The 20,392-nt window shown below is 33.8% G+C and overlaps 1 protein-coding gene across 1 annotated transcript in view; it reads left to right on the plus strand.

Moving 5' to 3' along the window:
• LOC145664005 (RNA helicase aquarius) overlaps positions 1-18,198 on the plus strand; it is a 253,088-nt gene extending 234,890 nt beyond the window's left edge. Inside the window, exons 24-27 of the mRNA XM_081730295.1 lie at positions 3,118-3,288; positions 6,600-6,797; positions 9,629-9,805; positions 17,841-18,198. Coding sequence (XP_081586421.1) covers positions 3,118-3,288; positions 6,600-6,797; positions 9,629-9,805; positions 17,841-18,008 — 714 coding nt within the window. The 3' untranslated portion in view covers positions 18,009-18,198. The remainder of the gene's footprint in view (positions 1-3,117; positions 3,289-6,599; positions 6,798-9,628; positions 9,806-17,840) is intronic.
• The last annotated feature ends 2,194 nt before the right edge of the window (positions 18,199-20,392 follow it).

Genomic DNA, 20,392 nt, shown 5'->3' on the forward strand with positions numbered 1-20,392 from the left:
AAACAAAAGAAAACAAAATTGTAGTGTTCAAAACACGTGAAGAAGATAACAGCATACAAGAGAATACAGAAAATGTGATACTAAAAACAATGAGCAGGTGACACCTTACAAAAGGTTGAGTGTTCCAAACAAGAGTTTTACCATGCAGAAGAACATAAAAACTTTGGTGTTCTAAACACTAAGAGGAGTTAACACCATACAAAATATGAACACGAAAAATACGTTGGAAACATTGGAAGAAGGTAACACTGTGCGAAAGGAGAACACAAAAGACACAGTATTCGAAACACTGGGGGGAATTAGTACGATGTATAAGAAGAGAACATAAAAGTGCGGTGTTTGGAACACTGGAAGGAGTTAGCGTCATACGTCATAGGAGCACAAAAAAATGTAGTGTTCGAAACATCGGAAGAAGTTAACAGCACATACGGGAAGAAGGTTCGATGGTTTAAACATTGAAAGAAGTAACACCATTCAAAAAAAAAAAAAAAGTTTTTTGTTCCAAACATTGGTAAAAGGTAACCCAAGAGGAAACTACAAAAGAATTGGTGTTCGAAACTAACGAAGAACAAAAGAATGGTGTTCAAAATATCGTAAGAAGATAACAGCATATATGAAGTTTGATGCTGGAAGCATTGGTAAGGTAACACCATAAAAAATAAGAACACAAAAGCTTTAAGTGTTCCAAACATTGGGAGGAGTTAACACCATACGAAAAGAGAACACAAAAAGTGTGTTAGAATCATTGAAAGAAGGTACCACTATGCGAAAGGAGAACACGAAAGCTTTAGTATTCCAAACACTAGGAGGAGTTAACACTATACAAGAAGAGAACACAAAAAGTACATTGGACATATTGGAAGAAAAAACATTATACGAAAAAAAAAAAAAAAAAAACCTTAGAAACTCTGGTAGGAGTTAGCACTAAGGGGAGGAGGACATAAAACGTGTGGTGTTCAAAACACTGGAAGGAGCTAGCATCATATAAAAAGAGGACAAAAATGTAGTGTTCCAAAACTTCGGAAGAGGATAACAGCATACAAGAGGAAATGATTCGATGTTCAAAGCACTGGAGAAAGGTAACACCATTCAAAAGAAAAACACAAAATATTTGGTTTCCGAAACTAAAGAAGAACACAAAAATATGATGTTCAAAACACTGCAATAAGGTAACAGTACACAAGAAAATATAAATGGTTCGATGCTGAAAACACTTGAGGAGGTAAAACCATACAAATGAAGAACAGAAAAGCTTTAAAAGAGGAGGAGGGGTTGACTGGGAGGAGTTAGCGCCATACAAAAGGGGAACACAAAAATTATGTTGGAATCATTGGAAGAAGGTATCACTACACGATAGAACACAAAAGACATAATGTTCGAAACACTGGAAGAAGTTAGCATAATATAAAAGGGGAAAAGACTATTGTTGAGTACAACTTTCAGTCAAGATTTTAGTTTCAGTTATGTTATTTACCAGAGACAAGAATTTAAATAGATATTTTTTTGTTTTGTTTCTCATATAATAATCGAGAACAACATTCATGCATCGAAGTTGGAAAAAAATCAAAGTACATAAATTGTTATTAGAAGAGGTTTTCAGTATTAAATTTTATAATGGTCAAAAATTTTCTAGATTACTACGAAATTGTTTCCGAAATATTTCCAAAATTTTATGTCATCTTATTATTACATTAGTAAGTAAGTTTGTCATTAGCTAATAGAAAAAAGTAATGAACGAATATTAATGTATGAACATTTACTTTAATCCTGAAGAAGTTATGTAAAATTTTAACTGCCTTATATATATAAATGAAAATGAAATTAAATCTTTGAGTTTTACCTTCCACGGTTATGCCGGTTAGGCTAAAGGAGACGGTGATTATGAGAAACAAACTTCACTTGGCGAGGGCTGGGATCGAACCCGGGACCCCAAGCACCAGAGGTGAAGGCTCTACCACTGTGCCTTTTACATATATAGGGTAGGATCCAGGATTTTCTGAGGGGGGTGCACCAAATAACTGCCAGTACATTCAAATTAAAGTGAGTTTTTTTTAAATGTCTTTAGGCATCTGTGGTGTGAATGAGGAATTGCCCTGGAAATGTTAAGTGTCTGCTCTCGATGAATTCTTTTCCTTCAACCTTCTGAAAATTGACTGAAACAATTAATTTTTGCAAAACTCACTGCCAGCTTCTCATTTTAGGTAGTGTATAAATACAGCGAAGTGGGTGATGGTGGTGCACGTGCACCTTTGCACCCTAAATCCGGCTCTATATATATATATAGTTCCCAGAATGTTGTAGTTTTAACATTTATGATGCAATCACAATGGATCTTGTACAGTACAGTCCTTACGTTGCCTAATTATGAAATTGACAAGAGTGAACAAGCCATAAGAGGCAGTGTGCGAGTAGTGTAGCTGAACAGAGGAGTGTGTAGTTATCAGTCATTGTGTAATTTCACAGATCGAACAACACGCAAACATCAAGTTCATGTGGAAATTGAGGAAAATCTGATTCAGAGAGTTTGATAGCCTTAGAAAACAATTTAGCACCATCAGATGTTTGGCTCTTTCCAAAGCTAAAAATAGGCCTTTTCCGTTTCGCCAACGTACGTAGAAGAGATCAAAACTAACGCGACCACTGAACTTCGGAAGATACAGAAAGAAGCCTTTCGTCTGTGTTTCCAGTAATGAGACGAGTGGTGGAACAAGTGTGTGTCTTCCGAAGGCGCTAACTTTGAAGACGAAACCCTTTAACCGCCATCAAGCATCATCGCTATGCCTCACTGTTTTTATAAATTTGTGCCACGTGGCACTTATGGATGCCTCACACTTTTTTGTTTTCGAAGATTAGGCCTATACATATACAGTATGCAGAATCAGTCCAAATAAAATGAGAAAAATCAATATTACGTTTTGGCCCCAGAGATATAGTTTTTACTAATACATTGTGGCAGTTAAAGGGTTAAGTAAATATGTACTTATATTGTGGTAATAAAGAGCTACAACAGAATTCCGAAAACTGTTTGACTGCCCTGGTATTCTGATAATCATAGTGCTTTTGTCATTTGTTATGATTTTTTTTTATTATTATTATTATTATTATTATTTATTTCAGAATCTTGCCGAAGCTGAGTATGTTGTAGCAACATACATGTATATGAGACTTCTGGGATATCCAGCAGAGAAGATCTCTATATTGACAACGTACAATGGACAGAAACATCTTATTAGGGATGTTATTAACATTAGATGTGCTAGTAATCCGTTGATTGGTAGACCACACAAGGTAAGCCGTTATAGTCTTGTCGTAAATCCTTTCGTATATTTAAAGTATTATTATTTTTACTGCACAAATAATATTTAATTAATCGTATAGACTGGGTGTTTCAGATATCTAAAAGTAAAACATTAGGTACGATACGTATTTTCATTATAAAAGAAAAAAAAGTTATGTCTTGGTTCGGCACTTGTACGCAGATTTTCACTTTCTAAAAGATAGTAATGCATATGTAGGACTTCTTTGTTTGTAAATGATTGGTTCTTTCACATTTCGTTAGGGAGATTCACATTTGGATCGCACATTGAAACTGAGGTTCTCATATAGTTTCGGTGCTAAAAAGGAATATTAATCTTCAAAGAAACAAAATACGGGTGGGATTCTCGTAAGAAATACTGTATTAATTTTTTCCGTTGCTTTCTCTTCAACAAAATCAGTCGGATCTTGGCAGTCGATTTTAGGCAGTTTTCCTATAAGTGCAATTGACAATAATAATAGCCACTGGCGTGACAGCTCTTTGCGAGCGTGAGTCTGCTCCAACTCCATCTGTTAGCGGTCGGCGGAACTATGTCCAGTTTAATGATGAACAGGTGGTCAGCGCGTTGCATTGCCTTCTTTCTAACAGGTGTGTCGTGAGTTCTTTGGACCTAGTGGTTGTCAGGTATTTTATTTACGTGATTCCCCAGTTTGCCTCACGATGGGTGGGCGCCGAAAATTGGGGTACACCGACCTGGAATTGAACCTGTGACCTACGCTCGAAGGGAAATTATTACAGCTTTGTATGTTACATGTCGCACAAGAATGTTACAAAAAGTCCATAAGAAGCGAGTAAGATATTAAAATGATAAAACGCGCTAACACCAGCACGCACATGGGATTTCGTATGGCGTTCCAGGACATTAGCAAATAAAACCTGGCACATGGAAGCAATGCAATAATGATTAAATGTGCCAGCGTGAGGAAACTTCTGAGATTCGATCAAGGCGATTTCACACCGGCTTTACAGAGAGATATAATGTAACTCAAACATCAGTATCATAATGCTGCTAAAATTTCCGGTCTGGTAAGGTTACTTTGTGTAAAGATTCGATTGATATTTATTGATAGCTCTATTTTGCAGTCCGTTGGTCAGTACATTCGTTACATTTCCCCCTATTATTTTCATGCATTTTCTAAATATTTAATTTAGTAATAGAATTTTATTTTGTTTTAAATAAACTTACGTCCAAAACTTCAGGGAATGTTAATTTCAAGAAGTAACCCTTATGTCATGTTCCTCCTACGAATTCCAAACATCGTGATTTTTAGATTTTTAACCATTGTACTTACTATTTAAAAGCATATATATTATTATTATTATTATTAATAATAATAATAATAATAATAATAATAATAATAATAATAATAATAATAATAATAATAAAAAGTATAATAATTTATGTAACTTGAGCCGCCATTTTAGCAGGTGTTAGGTATATCCCGACAAATGCTAAAGACAAAATTTTATTAAAAATGAAAATTACTATTTATTATTCTTTTGCAATGGGAATCTGACTTATTGTAAATCTGTCAAAATTGTAATTCAGGAAATATATTCCGTGTTTGTCTTTGAACACTTCAGACCCCTATTGCTATTACTAATTTAATATATATATATATATATATATATATATATATATATATATATATATATATATATATATATATACATACACTTTCTCATAATGTGAAATACAATCAAGAAATATTATGAAACGACTTGTAAAGTGCAGAGAAATTATCTAGCTTAGTACAGAAATAAATTTGTGTATTGATAAGATTAATCTTTATTCATAGCAACGTATATATGGTCATATTAAAAAGGAAAGGCAAAAAAATCTGTAAGTAGCCTTTTATTGACAGCTCATATGAATTAATTCACAATTTTCTTAATAAGTGTCGCTGTAATCGATTTTCAATAATTATTCAATTCTTCAATTTTTAGTAAAATAAATTCAAATGTTGATCTTACAAAGTTGTGCTTAGATGTTTACGTGCATTGTTTATGAAGTACGAAATAGTTATTTTCTATACATGTCAATATACGAGGGTCATTCGGAAAGTAAAGAACGTTTTGCGCTAGCGCGTGCGCGTGTTCCCCCACCCCCGCTGCCGCTGGGTTATTGACCTGGGCATGCTTTAGCCTCAGTCTGGCACCAGCTGTGATCCCCTACGGTCCGTTATTGCTTCGCTGTGCGACTGTAAAATGTGCGATACAATTACTGATCCCGCCAAGTGTGAGGTTCGTAGTGTGATAAGATTTTTGAATGCAAGAAAAGTGCGTCCGATAGAAATTTATAGAGAAATCACTGAGGTGTATGGAAATGTAATGAATGAAGCATCAGTTCGTAAGTGGTGCATTATGTTTAATGACGGACGGACGAATGTGCACGATGAGGAACGCTCGGGCCGGCCTTCTGTTGTGACTGACAAACTCAAAGGAAGAATTGAGCGGAAAATTCAAGAGGATAGGCGATTCACTATTGATGGGCTGCACGAATTATTTCCTGAAATTTCAAGAACTTAAGGAAGCTGTTAGTGATTGGTTTAACAGTTTGGCGGCAACTATGTATGCCGAAGGCATAGAAAAACTTGTACCACGGTATGACAAGTGTTTAAATTTACACGGCGACTATGTCGAAAAGTAACTTAAGTATCACATAGTATGTAACACAAATTTCGCCTTTGTATATCAGTTATTAAAGTGTTTATACAAAAACGTTCTTTACTTTCCGAATGACCCTCGTATATACTTCCTTACTCTAATATTGGCCTCTACATAAATAGAAATTTTGTGTGTTATTCGTATTCTATAGTTTACATTTCACTACTCATAGTTAAACACAAATATTATCAAAATATAATTTAACCCTAACACCTTCACCACGGTCAATTGCTAAACTGCGTACATACTTGTGCAAGAATGGGATGCTTTTCCATATGAGTTGCTTGATGTGTTAATCCTTAGTATAAGTGCATAGCTGTTCGCAGTAACCACATTCCGTATTGAATATATCTGTCAACAAAAGCCCGAACTTGTGGCCAATACATGGCGATCCACATGATGCAAGTGTATTCAGTCAGACTTTTTAGTGCTCATGTGTCATTTTAAGCGTTTCTTTTGCCCATAGGTATCTGTTCCACGCTTCTGAGAGTGAGCAGAAACATTTTGGTACCAACTGTTCATGATTGTCACTGTTACCTGTACATTCCGTTAAGTTTTGAACATTAGTGTATATCCACATTGAGATTCCTTTAATATGTTAATCTATTTATTTCAGGTAACTACAGTTGACAAATATCAAGGGCAGCAGAATGACTATATTTTACTATCACTGGTTCGTACTCGGGCTGTTGGTCATTTGCGAGATGTCAGGCGTCTGGTGGTAGCCATGTCTCGAGCCAGATTTGGACTCTACGTGTTTGCTCGAGTATCGTTATTCAGGAATTGTTTCGAGCTTACGCCTGCTTTTACCCTGGTAAGAATAGCTTTTAAATACGTATTTACATATATTTTACATTCATAAAACTTGAATGGTATGTTTAGTTTCCACTATTTGTAAACAATAAGTTCCAAAAAAATAGAAAGAAAACCGGAGCCCAACTGTTCGATGTAAGATAAATATATCAACATGCGTTTCGAAGCTGTTCTAAATACTTTTACAGTTTAACAAGTTTCTTTCAAAGTTTTAATAAATATTCTCGCGTTTCAGTTTAAATTTAATTAGGGGAGGGGAGGGTCAGGGTGGCCAGACACTTCTAGAACACTGTTGGACCTCCTTAGAATGTCGTTGAATCATAGGCTAAAACTATGGGCGTTGAAAGTTTTTTTTTTTTTTCAATTCTTAGAAGTAATGGGCTATGTCCCCACCACCCAAGCAAAATATTCGAATTGTGCCAATGCTTTTCAAGTAATTTTGTAAAAATCACGAAATCCTTTTGTTTAATAATCTCGATTGTGTTAAGTGATGCTGATTTTGAGTGTGATAAATGATAATGTATATGTACACTAATGTCCAAAATGATTGTCGCCTATCTATAACTGTCTTCTTGTAAGAATATAATTTGATAATGATTCTGCAGGGTACTTTTAATACTGCTACTATGTGTATAATCGGGAAATGTAGATTTGTGGTAAATTTCATAGGAAAAGAATTATAAATACGAAAATTAGAATGAGTAAAACAAAATGTTGGTAAATGGACAAGAAAGTTCTATTTTCGTTTTATTGGTCTTATTTACTGCTCTTTTGACATGAAATTTTCCACATACATGTCTTTGCCGATTATACACATACTAACATTATAAGAAATACCGGACGTAATAGTTATCGAATTATATTCCTACAATAACATATTTATAGATATGCGACAATAATTTTGGACATGAGTGTACAAATTTGCTGTTTTTATTAATATAGATAATTAAAATTATTTATAAGTTTGTAATAGAACAAATTCAAATAGTGGCTCTATAGTAAAGAGAAACAACATATTACTCCGCTACTACCGCTATTTATCATGAATTTATTACTTAATTCGTTTTTATCAAGAGCAATCACCAGATATTAGTTAATTTGTGATGCGGAAAACTAAAAGAAACCATTTGTCGGGAATTTGCAAAATGGAGTTATTAGCATCATTAAAGAGACCTTAAAATTCTGAACAAAAAGATGCCTCTATAGAAAAAATATTCTTAAAAATTGAATTTTTTATAAAATGACTAATCATAATTAACGTAAAAGCGTTGTTGTGAGGAAAAGAAGGTTAAAGTTTTCCAAAATACAAAATTATTTTATTTATTGACTTAAATTACTTAAGAGATGTAACTTGTTTTAAAATATTCTTTAAAGTGACCTTTACAAAATGCATTAACTTTGAAAAAAAAAAAAAAAAAAAAATAGAAGCATTGATGTCAAAAATTGACTTCCTTCATTTATTTAGCTCTCCTGTAAAATTAATTTTTCCGATTTTTAGTTTTCCGCATCACATTTATGTATTTGTGAAAGATTAATTCAAATTCAATCAGTTATTGTTATCTGCATATTAAGAACCTCAAATATTCATAAAAATATATGTATATAAATGTGTATCTACAAATGAATGAACCTACAGATAAATGAATCTAAGAGATATTCATATGTTACATGTATATTAGGAACGTTTAGAATTCAACATAGATGAGGTTCAGGCCTGGGATGGTTTTTATTATTTCACTTTGATGGTGCAACTTAGGGGAGGAGGAGAGGAGAGATATATAAAAATTATCAAAAATGACCTATATTAGTGCCGAACCTATAGTTTTCGGGGTCGCTGAGATGAACAGTAACACTTCCGATGTCGTTTAAATCGAAATTCAGCCAATCGGCATGGGGGAGGTGGAGAGATAGGAAATATAAACATCGAAAATGACTGATACAGGGTGTCTATCGGTCACGAAAGTCACGAAAAAGTCACGAAATCAGAAAACGGTCATGAAAGTCAGGAAAAAGTCACGAAATTTAGCTTTTGTGTCACGATATTTTTTTTTTTAACTGTACAAATGTAAGTACAGATTGGAAAATTTTGTTCTGTGAAACGTCAAAATTCACCATAAAAATGTCTATGGCCGGCTTAAGACGCTATCAAATCGCAAGCAAAGTACGTTTCTATCGCATGGATGAAAATTCGGCCCAATTCGCACCCAAATTCGCTCTTGAAAATGTTAGGAAATTTTATAATTTGGTAAAGAAAAGTTCACGAAAAAGTCACGAAATTTCATTTTGGAATTTAATTGGACACCCTGTGATATCAGAGAGCGCTTCAATAATAGTTAAATGTGACTAACGGAACATAGTACTAATTCTGCTTATTTTAACCCAGCGAAGCGGCTAATTGACGCTGGTATTGTCATAAAGCACAAATAATTAAAAATAAACTACGCTTTAATGTCTTGTGCTGACGCTTAATCAAACAAGGAAGGGAGAGAAGAACCATGAAATCCATACTTCTCACTTTTTCCTTTACCGTCTGATGAAGCATCGGTGCAAGTACTAACAATATTGTTTTCTTTTACCATGTTTTATGGTAATATTTTAATCAATTTCTGATAAGAAACTAATTATGCATACGCAGGAATGTAATGGGGCATATAGTGAAGTGTACGGCCTATACCCATCTAATATCCTTATAGTCCAGCGTATACTCAACTTAAATTTACAAAAGAACAAGGATATGTTGGGGGTGGGTAGACCCTATATTTTCGAAAAGAGTCAAAATCTGAATGTTCAGAATATTTAGAAACCATTATATGTGTTACTTTCTCTTTTCAGTTGATGCAGCGACCAATGAAATTGTATCTTGCACCTCATGAAGTGTATCCAACTGAACGATCAAATGACGCTCTCCCACAAGGACCACCGACGATTGTTGAAGATATGCCACAGCTTGCTGCTTTTGTGTACGACTTTTACATTCAAAAAGTGCAAGCAATGAAGTCAGTTATGTTCGTAAGTACAGAGCCATGTGACTTGGTAATAAACATGCATTCTTGGTTTATTGTAGTGAAATGAAATCTTTTTAAGTTTTACGCCTCACAGTTATACTGGCTTGGCTAAAGGAAACGGTGATGATGAGAAATGAATGAAATGGTGGAATGAAAAAAGTGGGAGGAAACGGGAAAACCTACGCACACTTTGTTTGTCCACCACAAAGTTCGCTTGGCGCGAGCTGTAATCGAACCAGGGGCCCAAGCAACTAGAAGTGAACGCTTTACCAATCAGCCACCGCGGCCCCCCTTATTGTAGTGAACTTAGTGCTGAAGAGTCTGTTGGTTAATATTGAGATTATCAATCGCACAGTGATTTAGGAAAAACTAATGGAGAATGGTAGGGTTTTCACTTATCTATGAATAGATAGTGTTAGTTTTTACGCTACGGTGATAGTCAATGGATCAAGTACTCTCACTTCGTTATATCTATTGTCAAAGGCATTGTGATATTATTGCTTATGTGGAATTACTGAAGCTGTAACAATCCATTGTGTTTACTCAGCTCTCTGTAGAGAGAATTCAAATTGTCAGACGCATTCAACATACGCAGGCATCTTCATCAGTCGGACGTAATGATGAGGAGGCAACAGCTCCTTTCGAAATGGCAGTCCCTAACCTCACTCATCTACCGATTTCACATCACCAAAGTCAAGCAATGTTGGGCTTGGTCAGTTCTTAAATGGCTAATCCATGAAGTAAACCAGATGGTGTTAACAATGCAATGTTTACGCAGCGTCGTGTTTACAATTTAGGAGCTACCCATAAGAAAGAAGTAACTTACTCTGGAGATGAGACCAACGATTTGCCGACTACGTCTTTAATTTTTGATTGATCGCTTAAGTTTTTCGCCGCTTCGTGCAAATTTACTTTATTTTATTATTTTTGAGTGCAGTGTTTTACCAATTTTTTAATATTTCTCAGTGGAAGAACTTTAGTTTTAGACATCCCCTGCAATAGTTTTTCTTGTTACCTGCCAAATTCTTAACTCTCTCCCATTTCTCTAATTTTTCTTACTATCTTGTGTAAAACGATTTTCCTTTTCATGCTCACCTTTTAACACTACAGTGGTTACGTTCAGGAAACTGTCATAAATAGTAACGTTGGGTCTACGGGACCCATTCAAATTTTTACGCACTGAAATGAATTAAAGAAGAATATTTTATTACTTCGAGCTTATATTGACGAAATTATCTTTAGTTACATTAAACGAAAGAGTACAGTAATTTATTTTGAATCCCAAATTCAAAATTAATATATATGTCTTTTATTGTTATGAAAGTATTTAATGAACATTTTTCATTCAGCTATATTTAGTTTGGTTTGGTTTAAACACAGTATTCAATACGTAAAACAATATTCCAGATATGATACAAAAAATGAAAAGAGTTAGGTAATGACGATATTACTTAAAACTGAAGGAAAATATATCTTTTAACTTTCTTTCAATTTTTCTTTGCACAAATTTCCATCGAATTTATGAAAAACTGCAGCCACTCTTATTGGCATCTTTACATGTAATGATCTCAACATTCACCACACAAAACATTCTTGCGTGACCCAGACAAATCCACTTACCACAATTTTGGCAAAAATACCTGGTTTTGCTATCTTTACACATGTAGCAACGTCCTCGTTTCAATTCTCGCTGCATAGCAGCATGCTCTTCAAGGGTTAATCCACATAACCTTGCAGCTGATTTTCGAAGATCAGTAGGAGATGTTTATTTTGTGCTCTCTGCATTAATTTGCCCTGTATCAATTCTTTAGACAATTCCCTGATGTATTTTCTAGGTTGTAGTGTGTTTCCTGTGTTGACTGAATAAATGACGTGCCCATTGATTGCAGCAACATTTAGAATATGGTAAAATATAGCCATGGGCCACCGCCTGCTGTTCCTCTCGCCATCATATTCTCTGCCACATTTGCTTTACCACTCCAACCTTATTGTTATTATAAAATGTTACAATATCAGGCTTCTTCTGCTCTCCAGTTGTTGGATCCAGATTGTCATCATGATTCATACTGGAAATTAACACCACACTTCGATTTTTCTTGGGTGCGTATGATACAATTGCACAGTCCTCTTGAAAACCAAACACTCTACTGTACTCTTCTCTGTTCTTAGAATTCACAAACGCGGAAGGAGGCTCTTTCTTGTTCTTCCGAATGGTACCTACAATAGTTATTTTATTTATTTATTTACTTATTTAACGGCAGAGTTAAGGCTATATTTGCCTTTTCTTATGGTCCTTTACCATTGATTTCAATAACTTAATGCACGTGAACCAATTGTCTAACGTGACATTACGGGAAGTCATAAATCGGTTGACACAGTCTCTTTACTACAGCCTCAGGTCTATTGTCTATCTCAAATGGACCTTCTGGTTGCTTCCCTACATAAACCTTCATATTTGAGGAATAATACAACCGTGAATCAACAAGACTGAAGATTTTGATCCCATATTTAGCTGGTTTGTTTGGCATGTACACACGGAACACACATCTGCCAAGAAATGCCACAAGTGTCTCATCTAACGTAGCAAATATTCCAATTGCAAAACTGTTCTTGTAGTTGCTTACGAACAGATCGAAAATGTCACGAATAGCTGCCAATTTGTCCACACGTCTCCTTTCTTGACGTGTATCAAGATCATCAAATCTCAACGTACGACAAAGAAAACGGAATTTTTGTAAGCACATCGTGGCACGAAAGATTTCCACTTCTGTACCGTCTCTCTCCCACAACTCTTCAATATTCAGTCGTCCAGCGTGCAGCATACTTGCCAAGTACAATAGACCAATTAGTGCTTTTATTTCACAGGCGCTTGTAGGATGGGTGAATCGTTGGTCTAAATAATGAACTGTGAGTTTTTCAATATACTTGTTAGTGGTAATCACTATAATATCTAGCATATCTTCTGTTATAAACAAAGACAATGTTGCTAAGCGATGTCTGAGCTTTCTTCGCTTTTTGTCTCACCATCGGTATACGAGCAGTCACGATGTTACTAGAACGAGTACTAATATTCACATTTCCTTTTTCCGTTCTCCATTACGTGTCCTTGTCTCTATCTACAAAATATTTGTCGCACACAGTTTCTTCAGAATCAGAACTTTCATCACTGTTTTCTTCTTCATCACTAGTATAATGATCACTAGGCAAACAAAATTCAGGGTCACAATCTTCATCATCTTCTTCGCAAGATACATCACTTTGTTCTTGCTCTAACATGTCCCTTATTCTTTGAACATGTGCCTCATAGCTTTCGGCCACGCTTCACTTGAATATATACAAAACTATGCGACAAGTGCTTAAAAACATGCAAATCAACACACGGAAATATGAAGTTTTCTCTTCTAAAATTGCTACTTAATATTATTTAATGGTGCTAGTAAAAATAACATCACTGGTAACGTTGGGTCTGTCTGGCCCACTCTATGAAAAAGCACGCGGCACACAACAATGACCAAGCGAAAACTAAAACAGGCTACGTATTATTAAATTACCACTTAGGAGGGGAAGGTAGGGGGAGGATGTAGCAACCCGAGTGTTGCCAACTAAAGTTACATTATTTTTTCTAAAGACTTGGGTCTCACAGGCCCAACGTTACGAGTGTAGTGTTAATATTGATCATGAAAAACAGAAAGTAGATGTACAATCCGTATATGGTAGAAACAAAGGAATCTCAAAACGGGCATGGTAAACAAATTACATATGAGAACTATTATAATATGATCATAACAAACAAACTAACTAACTAACAAGTCTATCGCTGACATTTCCTCTTACAGGGCAGACACGAAATAAGAACAAAGAAATACGTTAACCGAAGAACGTCTAATTCACTGTCGCACTAACTTCCAAAGTGCAATATGGCGACGCAACTGACATTCCTTATTTATAGCTTTTTCTTTAAAATTTCTTTCTTCGTACTTGTTTCTCTTCTTTACCTGTCTGATGAAGCGTCAGGGAAAGAACTTAATAATATCCGTGACCTTACCTCTAGCATAAAAGAAAGCGTATTTCCGCACAGTTTCGAAGAAAGACTTATTTCATCTTCAGTTCAAGGAGTGGTAAACCACACTGTTTGACAAACTGCGTTGTGAAGAATTTCGTAACCGAACGAATCGTTGATTTTTATTGGATGGTTTATATGCTCTTGCCTTTAGAAGTCTATCCTAAAAGGTTTCTTGTGTCCACATATTATTAACCACAATTTGATTTCTAATACAGGCTTCTAAAAGAAAGAAGAGCATATATATCATCAAATAAAAATTAATTGTCTTGTAAATAGATACCATAATTCGTCTAGTGACAAAATTCTTCAGCATGTAGTTTGTCAGACAGTTTAGTTGAAGTAAGACTCTAAAGACTCTTTGAACTGAAGATAAAGTAAGTGTAACTTCGAAACTGCCTACGAAAACATGCTTTCTTGGGTGCTTAATGGTAAGGTCAGTGATACTTTTTTTAGCTAGTTTATATCCATACCATCGTTTATTTAAGTAATGCTTATAGTTTACCTTGTTTGTTCATAGTGTGTGTGTTTCTATAGTACATTATAGTTCCATGATCTAACCAAAGATTTTCATCAGATCATGATAAAATGTATACGCAACCTGTGAGAAAGTATACTCTTTGAAACTAGAAAAGAGTAATCAAAGTAGTACATCTATGCTGAAAGTTATGCGTGAACATGCACACAATGAAGTCAATTAATTACGATATTAACACTTAACAGTTGTAAAATTTCATGGTATAGTTCCGAAGATTATCCTAATATCATAATGAAATTTAAAATTTACATGAACCCACCGCGAAAGCACACGCTGTCAAACAAACAATATAATCATCAAAATTAGTGCACCTATGTCGAAGTTATGCGTAATCATACACATAATTATGGTATCAAGCCATTGAGAAGTTTTATGGTCTAGGTCCGAAAACTATAGTTAGATCCTTATGAAGTTTATATGGGACCACCAAGAAAGAATACTCTTTCAAACAAACAAAGAAAAGAGAAGAAAAAATCATCAAAATCGGAGGAACTATGTTGAGGTTATGCGTGAACATAAATACTATATATATATATATATATATATATATATATATATATATATATATATATATATATATATATATATAAACGAGTCGAACTGAGAACCCTCTCGTTCTTTTTGAAGTCGGTTATGAAGCACTGTCATCAGTCTGTTGGTGTCCTCTCCTAATAACGGTGTTAGTAGTACCGTAGTTGGTGCCCTCTCCTAATAACGGTTAATAGTACCGTAGTTGGTGCCCCCTACTAATAACAATGTTAGTAGTATCATAGTTGGTGCCCTCTCCTAATAACGGTATTAGTAGTACCATAGTTGGTGCCCTCTACTAATAACGGTTAATAGTACCGTAGTTGGTGCCCCCTACTAATAACAGTATTAGTAGTACTGTGGTTGGTGCCCTCTACTAATAACGCTGTTAGTAGTACCGTAGGTGGTTCCCTGTACTAATAACGGTATTAGTAGTATTGTAGTTGGTACCCTCCTGATAACGATGTTAGTAGTATCGTAGTTGGTGCTCTCTAATAATAATGGTGTTAATAGTATCTTAGAGTAAGTTTTGTGTTTTACGTACATATACTTAATAAAACATTAAACTTGGTTGATACGAAAAACAGATTCTACACATTAGAACTGTATAGGATTTTCATCTGATATTGGTGAATTCTTTCTAATTAAAATAAAACTCGAAGAACAACGCTTCACATCTGATTAGGGTCGTCATGTGAAATGAATTTTCCACGTTCGAAATTGGAGACCAGTTTTCCTAGTCTACAAATTCTAGTTAATACTAATATCTTTTCTCGCTGTATAAAGCGAAGCGAGTCTATCAGTACTAATTATTGCTTATAGTCATTGCAGTCTCCATAGGGTAGAAATTTTCCTCTTTTTATAGGTTATATACGTGCGGCAAATAATTAAGTCTATAGCTTTAATAATTAATTTGAAACTACTAAGTAATTGCACTTTCGGTTCACAATTGCAATGTTTACTTTTTTTAAAATGTAAACTAGCTGAACTTGCGTTCTTTACACAGCGCATCATTCACATATGAGCATGAATCTCCTTGTCATTTCTCACAACATCTGTACATGTCTCTGTACAGGCACAAGTGAAAGACTTCTTGATAAAAATCGGCAAGGGGTACCATACAGGGGAGATTTTTTTCGATTATTTTTTCAATATGTCGCACCGTTTGCAAGATTTGAGCCTACTTCCGGTTGGAGTTTCTAATTCATGTATGATCAGTGTTTTCTTTCTTCCTGCATGCAGTATGTAATAAGCAAATAAATTACACACAATTAATTATATGTGATTGATGTATGGTGTTCATTGGGCAAAATTCTCCAAACAACTAAGATTCATCTTACAAGTTAGACTGGAGAAATGGTTATCCTTCGTTTTTCATCATCATTTGTGCATGAAATAAATGGCTGAGATATACAACCCCTGTATACAAATATGTAGTGTTGGAATGTATAACTCGTTGGGTATAATGCTTTACTTTTTTTTAAATTTCAACACTTCCAGTGTACTCCTAAAAAAAATGTAATAAAGAAATAACGGCCATTTTTTAAAATATTCAATTAGAACTGAACAATCTACACAAAATTTGGAATCGATCCGCGAAAACTGCACGTTTTTAGCACTTATGTTTTTCGAGATTTCATTGTCGAAGGGATTGGAGACAAGTATATAAACTTTTCCTGACCACAAACATATAAACCTAGCATTTTAATATATAGATTTTATAAATGCACATGGAACTTACCTCTTTTTCAAATAACAAATCAATCTTCTATGATAATCTGTATTTTCTTCGTCTTTAAATAAGAGGGAAGTGTCAAGTTCTTAGTTGTTTTGCAGCTATGTAGAGGAAGAATCTCTTGTTAGAAACCATTAAGTACGGTACTATAAAAGTTACTACTGTCAAGTATTTTCTGCTTTTTACAATTTTGTTCCAATGCTTGCCATGACTTTTCTACTAATATAAATCAAGCTTTAATATTTTGCTTGTTATGTTGTTATAGAAATTAATGTATTGTTATACATCATTGGTAATATAGAATTAATTGCTAATTGTTGCTGATTTAAGTTAAGGAATATTTAAGATTAAAATATCAAGTGAAAATAAATGATAATGTTTTAAAAATCATTTTTAGAATTTTAAATGTACCTAGATATACAAAATTAGTTCGAATACAGTGAAGTGTTACTATTCTAATCAAGGTCTATGTGATTACTTCTACTTATGTTTGTAATAGGTCAGCATTAGATCTATATTCTTTATTTGAACTTAAACTGTGGTAATTTCAACTAAGATATTTATTTGTCAGAATTTCAGGAAGTCTTGAGCGCTAATAGTTTGTCGTTGGTGGCTTCATGCATACCATTTTATTATTTGTGTGACAATTTTGTTATTTCGAGATTTTACGGAACAGCGTATTGGTTGCAACCATTTAACAACAAAAGAATAATTTCTTTATATTTTTTCTAAATTATTTTCGTGAAAGGCTTCTATGTTGACTAACCTCTCAGGAACATCCTGTATTTAGTTTTCTATAAATTACAGTACTTTTAAATCAGCAAATGCTTTTGCTCTGTATACATGGTGCTCGAAGTAGGAATATACTATATCCCTATCCAGAGAAATTTATATAAAACATATCCCATCTTATATTTGTGTGGTATGTTTATGTATATCTGCCTTGGCACCAAAGATATTCCTTCCTAATAAAATTAAGTGCTACTAGTACTGATTATTCTTGATAGCCGTAAAAAAGAAAATAAATTTCCTGTGGGACGTTATTTATTATTATTGTTATTATTATTATCACAAATATACTATTTGTGTTTTGTTTTGTTGCATTAAGTCACTATATTTTTTGTACTTTTTAAAATTTGTTAAAATTCTGATAGATGATAATGTGTGTTTGCTTTCAGGATACAAAGAAAGTATGGGAAAAACCAGGCTTTCATAGAACTGTTGTTCCTCAGCGTTACGTTTCTCACCATCCTGGAGGCGACAGAGACACGGATAGTGAAGAAGAGGAAGAGAGGATGTCGGCGTCTATCAAAGCAGAAAAGATGGAGACCACTAGCACCTCGTAAGAGAAGCAATTAATATGCATGTGAATGAACTGATAAAGAGAAACTTGAGTGGTTCATGTAATTGAAGTATTTTTGTAAGAAAAGAATGTGTTGAATTTTGTACTTCTTGAGCAGTATCTGTGACGTTATAGTAAATAAAATTTTTATTTATACGAAATATATAAAAATAATAAATGCATTTCAGTTAGTATTAGTTAGTTGTGTTAGCGCATATGTTCCCCTGTAACCAAATAGTTATCCCACATTATCCCGGAATTGCTTCCTTGTGGGACATAGATTTCCGGTGTCGTTCCAGTATCATAAGGCAATTGGGCAACTAGTACTTGGATTATGAAGTAGCAAACTGAAGTAAAAAAAAAAAAAGTCAAAAACAGTGTCATTGGAAGCCGATACTCTGACCATATATCACTAACTGGTATAACGACTCTATAGAAAAGCGTCGTCAACCTGGTTCGTCTTGTAAAATATAAGTTACGAAGCGATAATTACTTTTCTTTATGCAAAAATCAACTCAGATATTCAAAGATTATTAGTCTCACCTTTATTGCTTGATATGTCTTAAATATTCTTTTTGAGACCGTAAAATACATAAATTCACTTGACTAGGTCAACACATAACATGTACATAGCCACAACTATCCCATAATAATCTCTGACATATATTAAAAACATTCTTCTTTTCTGTTAATTTAAAATGAACATTCTACTAAGTATATTACATATTTATGAACACTTTTTGCCCACGGTACAGGTAAATATTATACTAACTAAAGTATTTCGTTATAGAAAATGTCGCCCGATAAAGGGACTGAATATAAAAGTCATGAGTGGGCTTGGCTTTTATATTCAAGAACCACTGGTCTGATTACATTAATGTTTGTACATTACATATGTTTTTTATATTTTGATCACACCTCGTATATATCTTCATTACTTTTTGGTTAACCCTCATATATATATAAAATATTAGTTATTATCATTCACATAAATACATTTACAATAAATCTTTGATTTCATTAATATTTCTCTTTTATTACATTATTATTTATTCTTTATCATTAAAAACATCGTCGCTTAGAAATATAATTAACGAGGGTGAAACACAAATTATGAAGATTAATAGTTTCGATCATCATTACAAACGATGATGTGACAAATAATATTTGTTCTTTTCGGGCGCATTGTATAACAAATTAGTTAGATGTTGTAATTGTAATGTATACATAGTAGCACTAAGATGTCCAAAATAAAGAAGAATTTCACTCAAGGTAGTCATTGAATAATTTATTTTATAGAATGGATCTTATTCTTAACATAATCTTTGATAATTAAACACAAATCAATCTGATATAAATAATCTTTGCCTTTAACTAATTATAAATTGAATTATGATTCTTCACATTAATAAGAAAGAATAAAAATTAAACATAACCTACGTTTGAATAATCAAATGGAAGTAAATAAATTTATTTTACAGAAACAAAAGACACCCTTTTGTTATTAAATAAACACATTTTTCATTATTATTGTTATTCTTCATTCTTATTTATTTGATCAAGAATGTTGGGTGCTACTAACTCTTTAACTAGATGCATTTCAAATATTTATAACCATCGTTTTCATTATTAATATTAACACAAACTTTAAAACGAAAATTCACAAGAATCGATAACCAACATGGGTTTAACCTAATTTCGTTAACGGTAATCATGTTACATTCGCACTGGCATATGAATCTAATAAAGTGCATTGTACCGCACAATCGTGGTTAGGTTCTACATTAGGTGGTACATGTCTTTCATCGTGATTTGAATTTTGATACGAAGTACCATCTCGTGAACACTGATTATGTCTATACATAGGATTGGTAGCATCTCTAGGATTTCGACATGTATTTCTATTGTTTTTGTGTCTACTTCGGTTGATTAGGTTAGGCGGATTCCCTACATAACCTTGTCTATTTTGTTCATTTTGATTGCTAGAGTATATTCGTCTTAGGTTCGGTTCATTATTATTCACACTTCGGATATCCAAATTCCGAACAGGGACCAAATGATCAGAATTATTCTTATTTTTACCCATTCCTGATTGTGTTAGATTCATAGCATGGTATTGAGTTTCGTAGCATTGTACAAGCATTAATAAATGACTGAAACTCATACACTGTGTGGAAAATAAGATCTGCTGTAATTTAAATGGAAGCAAATTGCGAATCGATGCAATTATTCTTGATTCCGATTGCAAGGGATTAACAACCTTTAATTCATTATAGACATTTACAACAAACTCTACAATAGATTTGTGTAATCGAGGATTGAAATGTTGATTTCTAAGAGTGGCATCTCTGTTTGCCAGCAAAAAGTCATTTTCGTAATTCGCGATCA

Source organism: Thermobia domestica, chromosome 11 (assembly GCF_964235325.1).
Source record: "Thermobia domestica chromosome 11, izTheDome1.hap1.1, whole genome shotgun sequence".
Lineage (NCBI taxonomy): Eukaryota > Metazoa > Arthropoda > Insecta > Zygentoma > Lepismatidae > Thermobia > Thermobia domestica.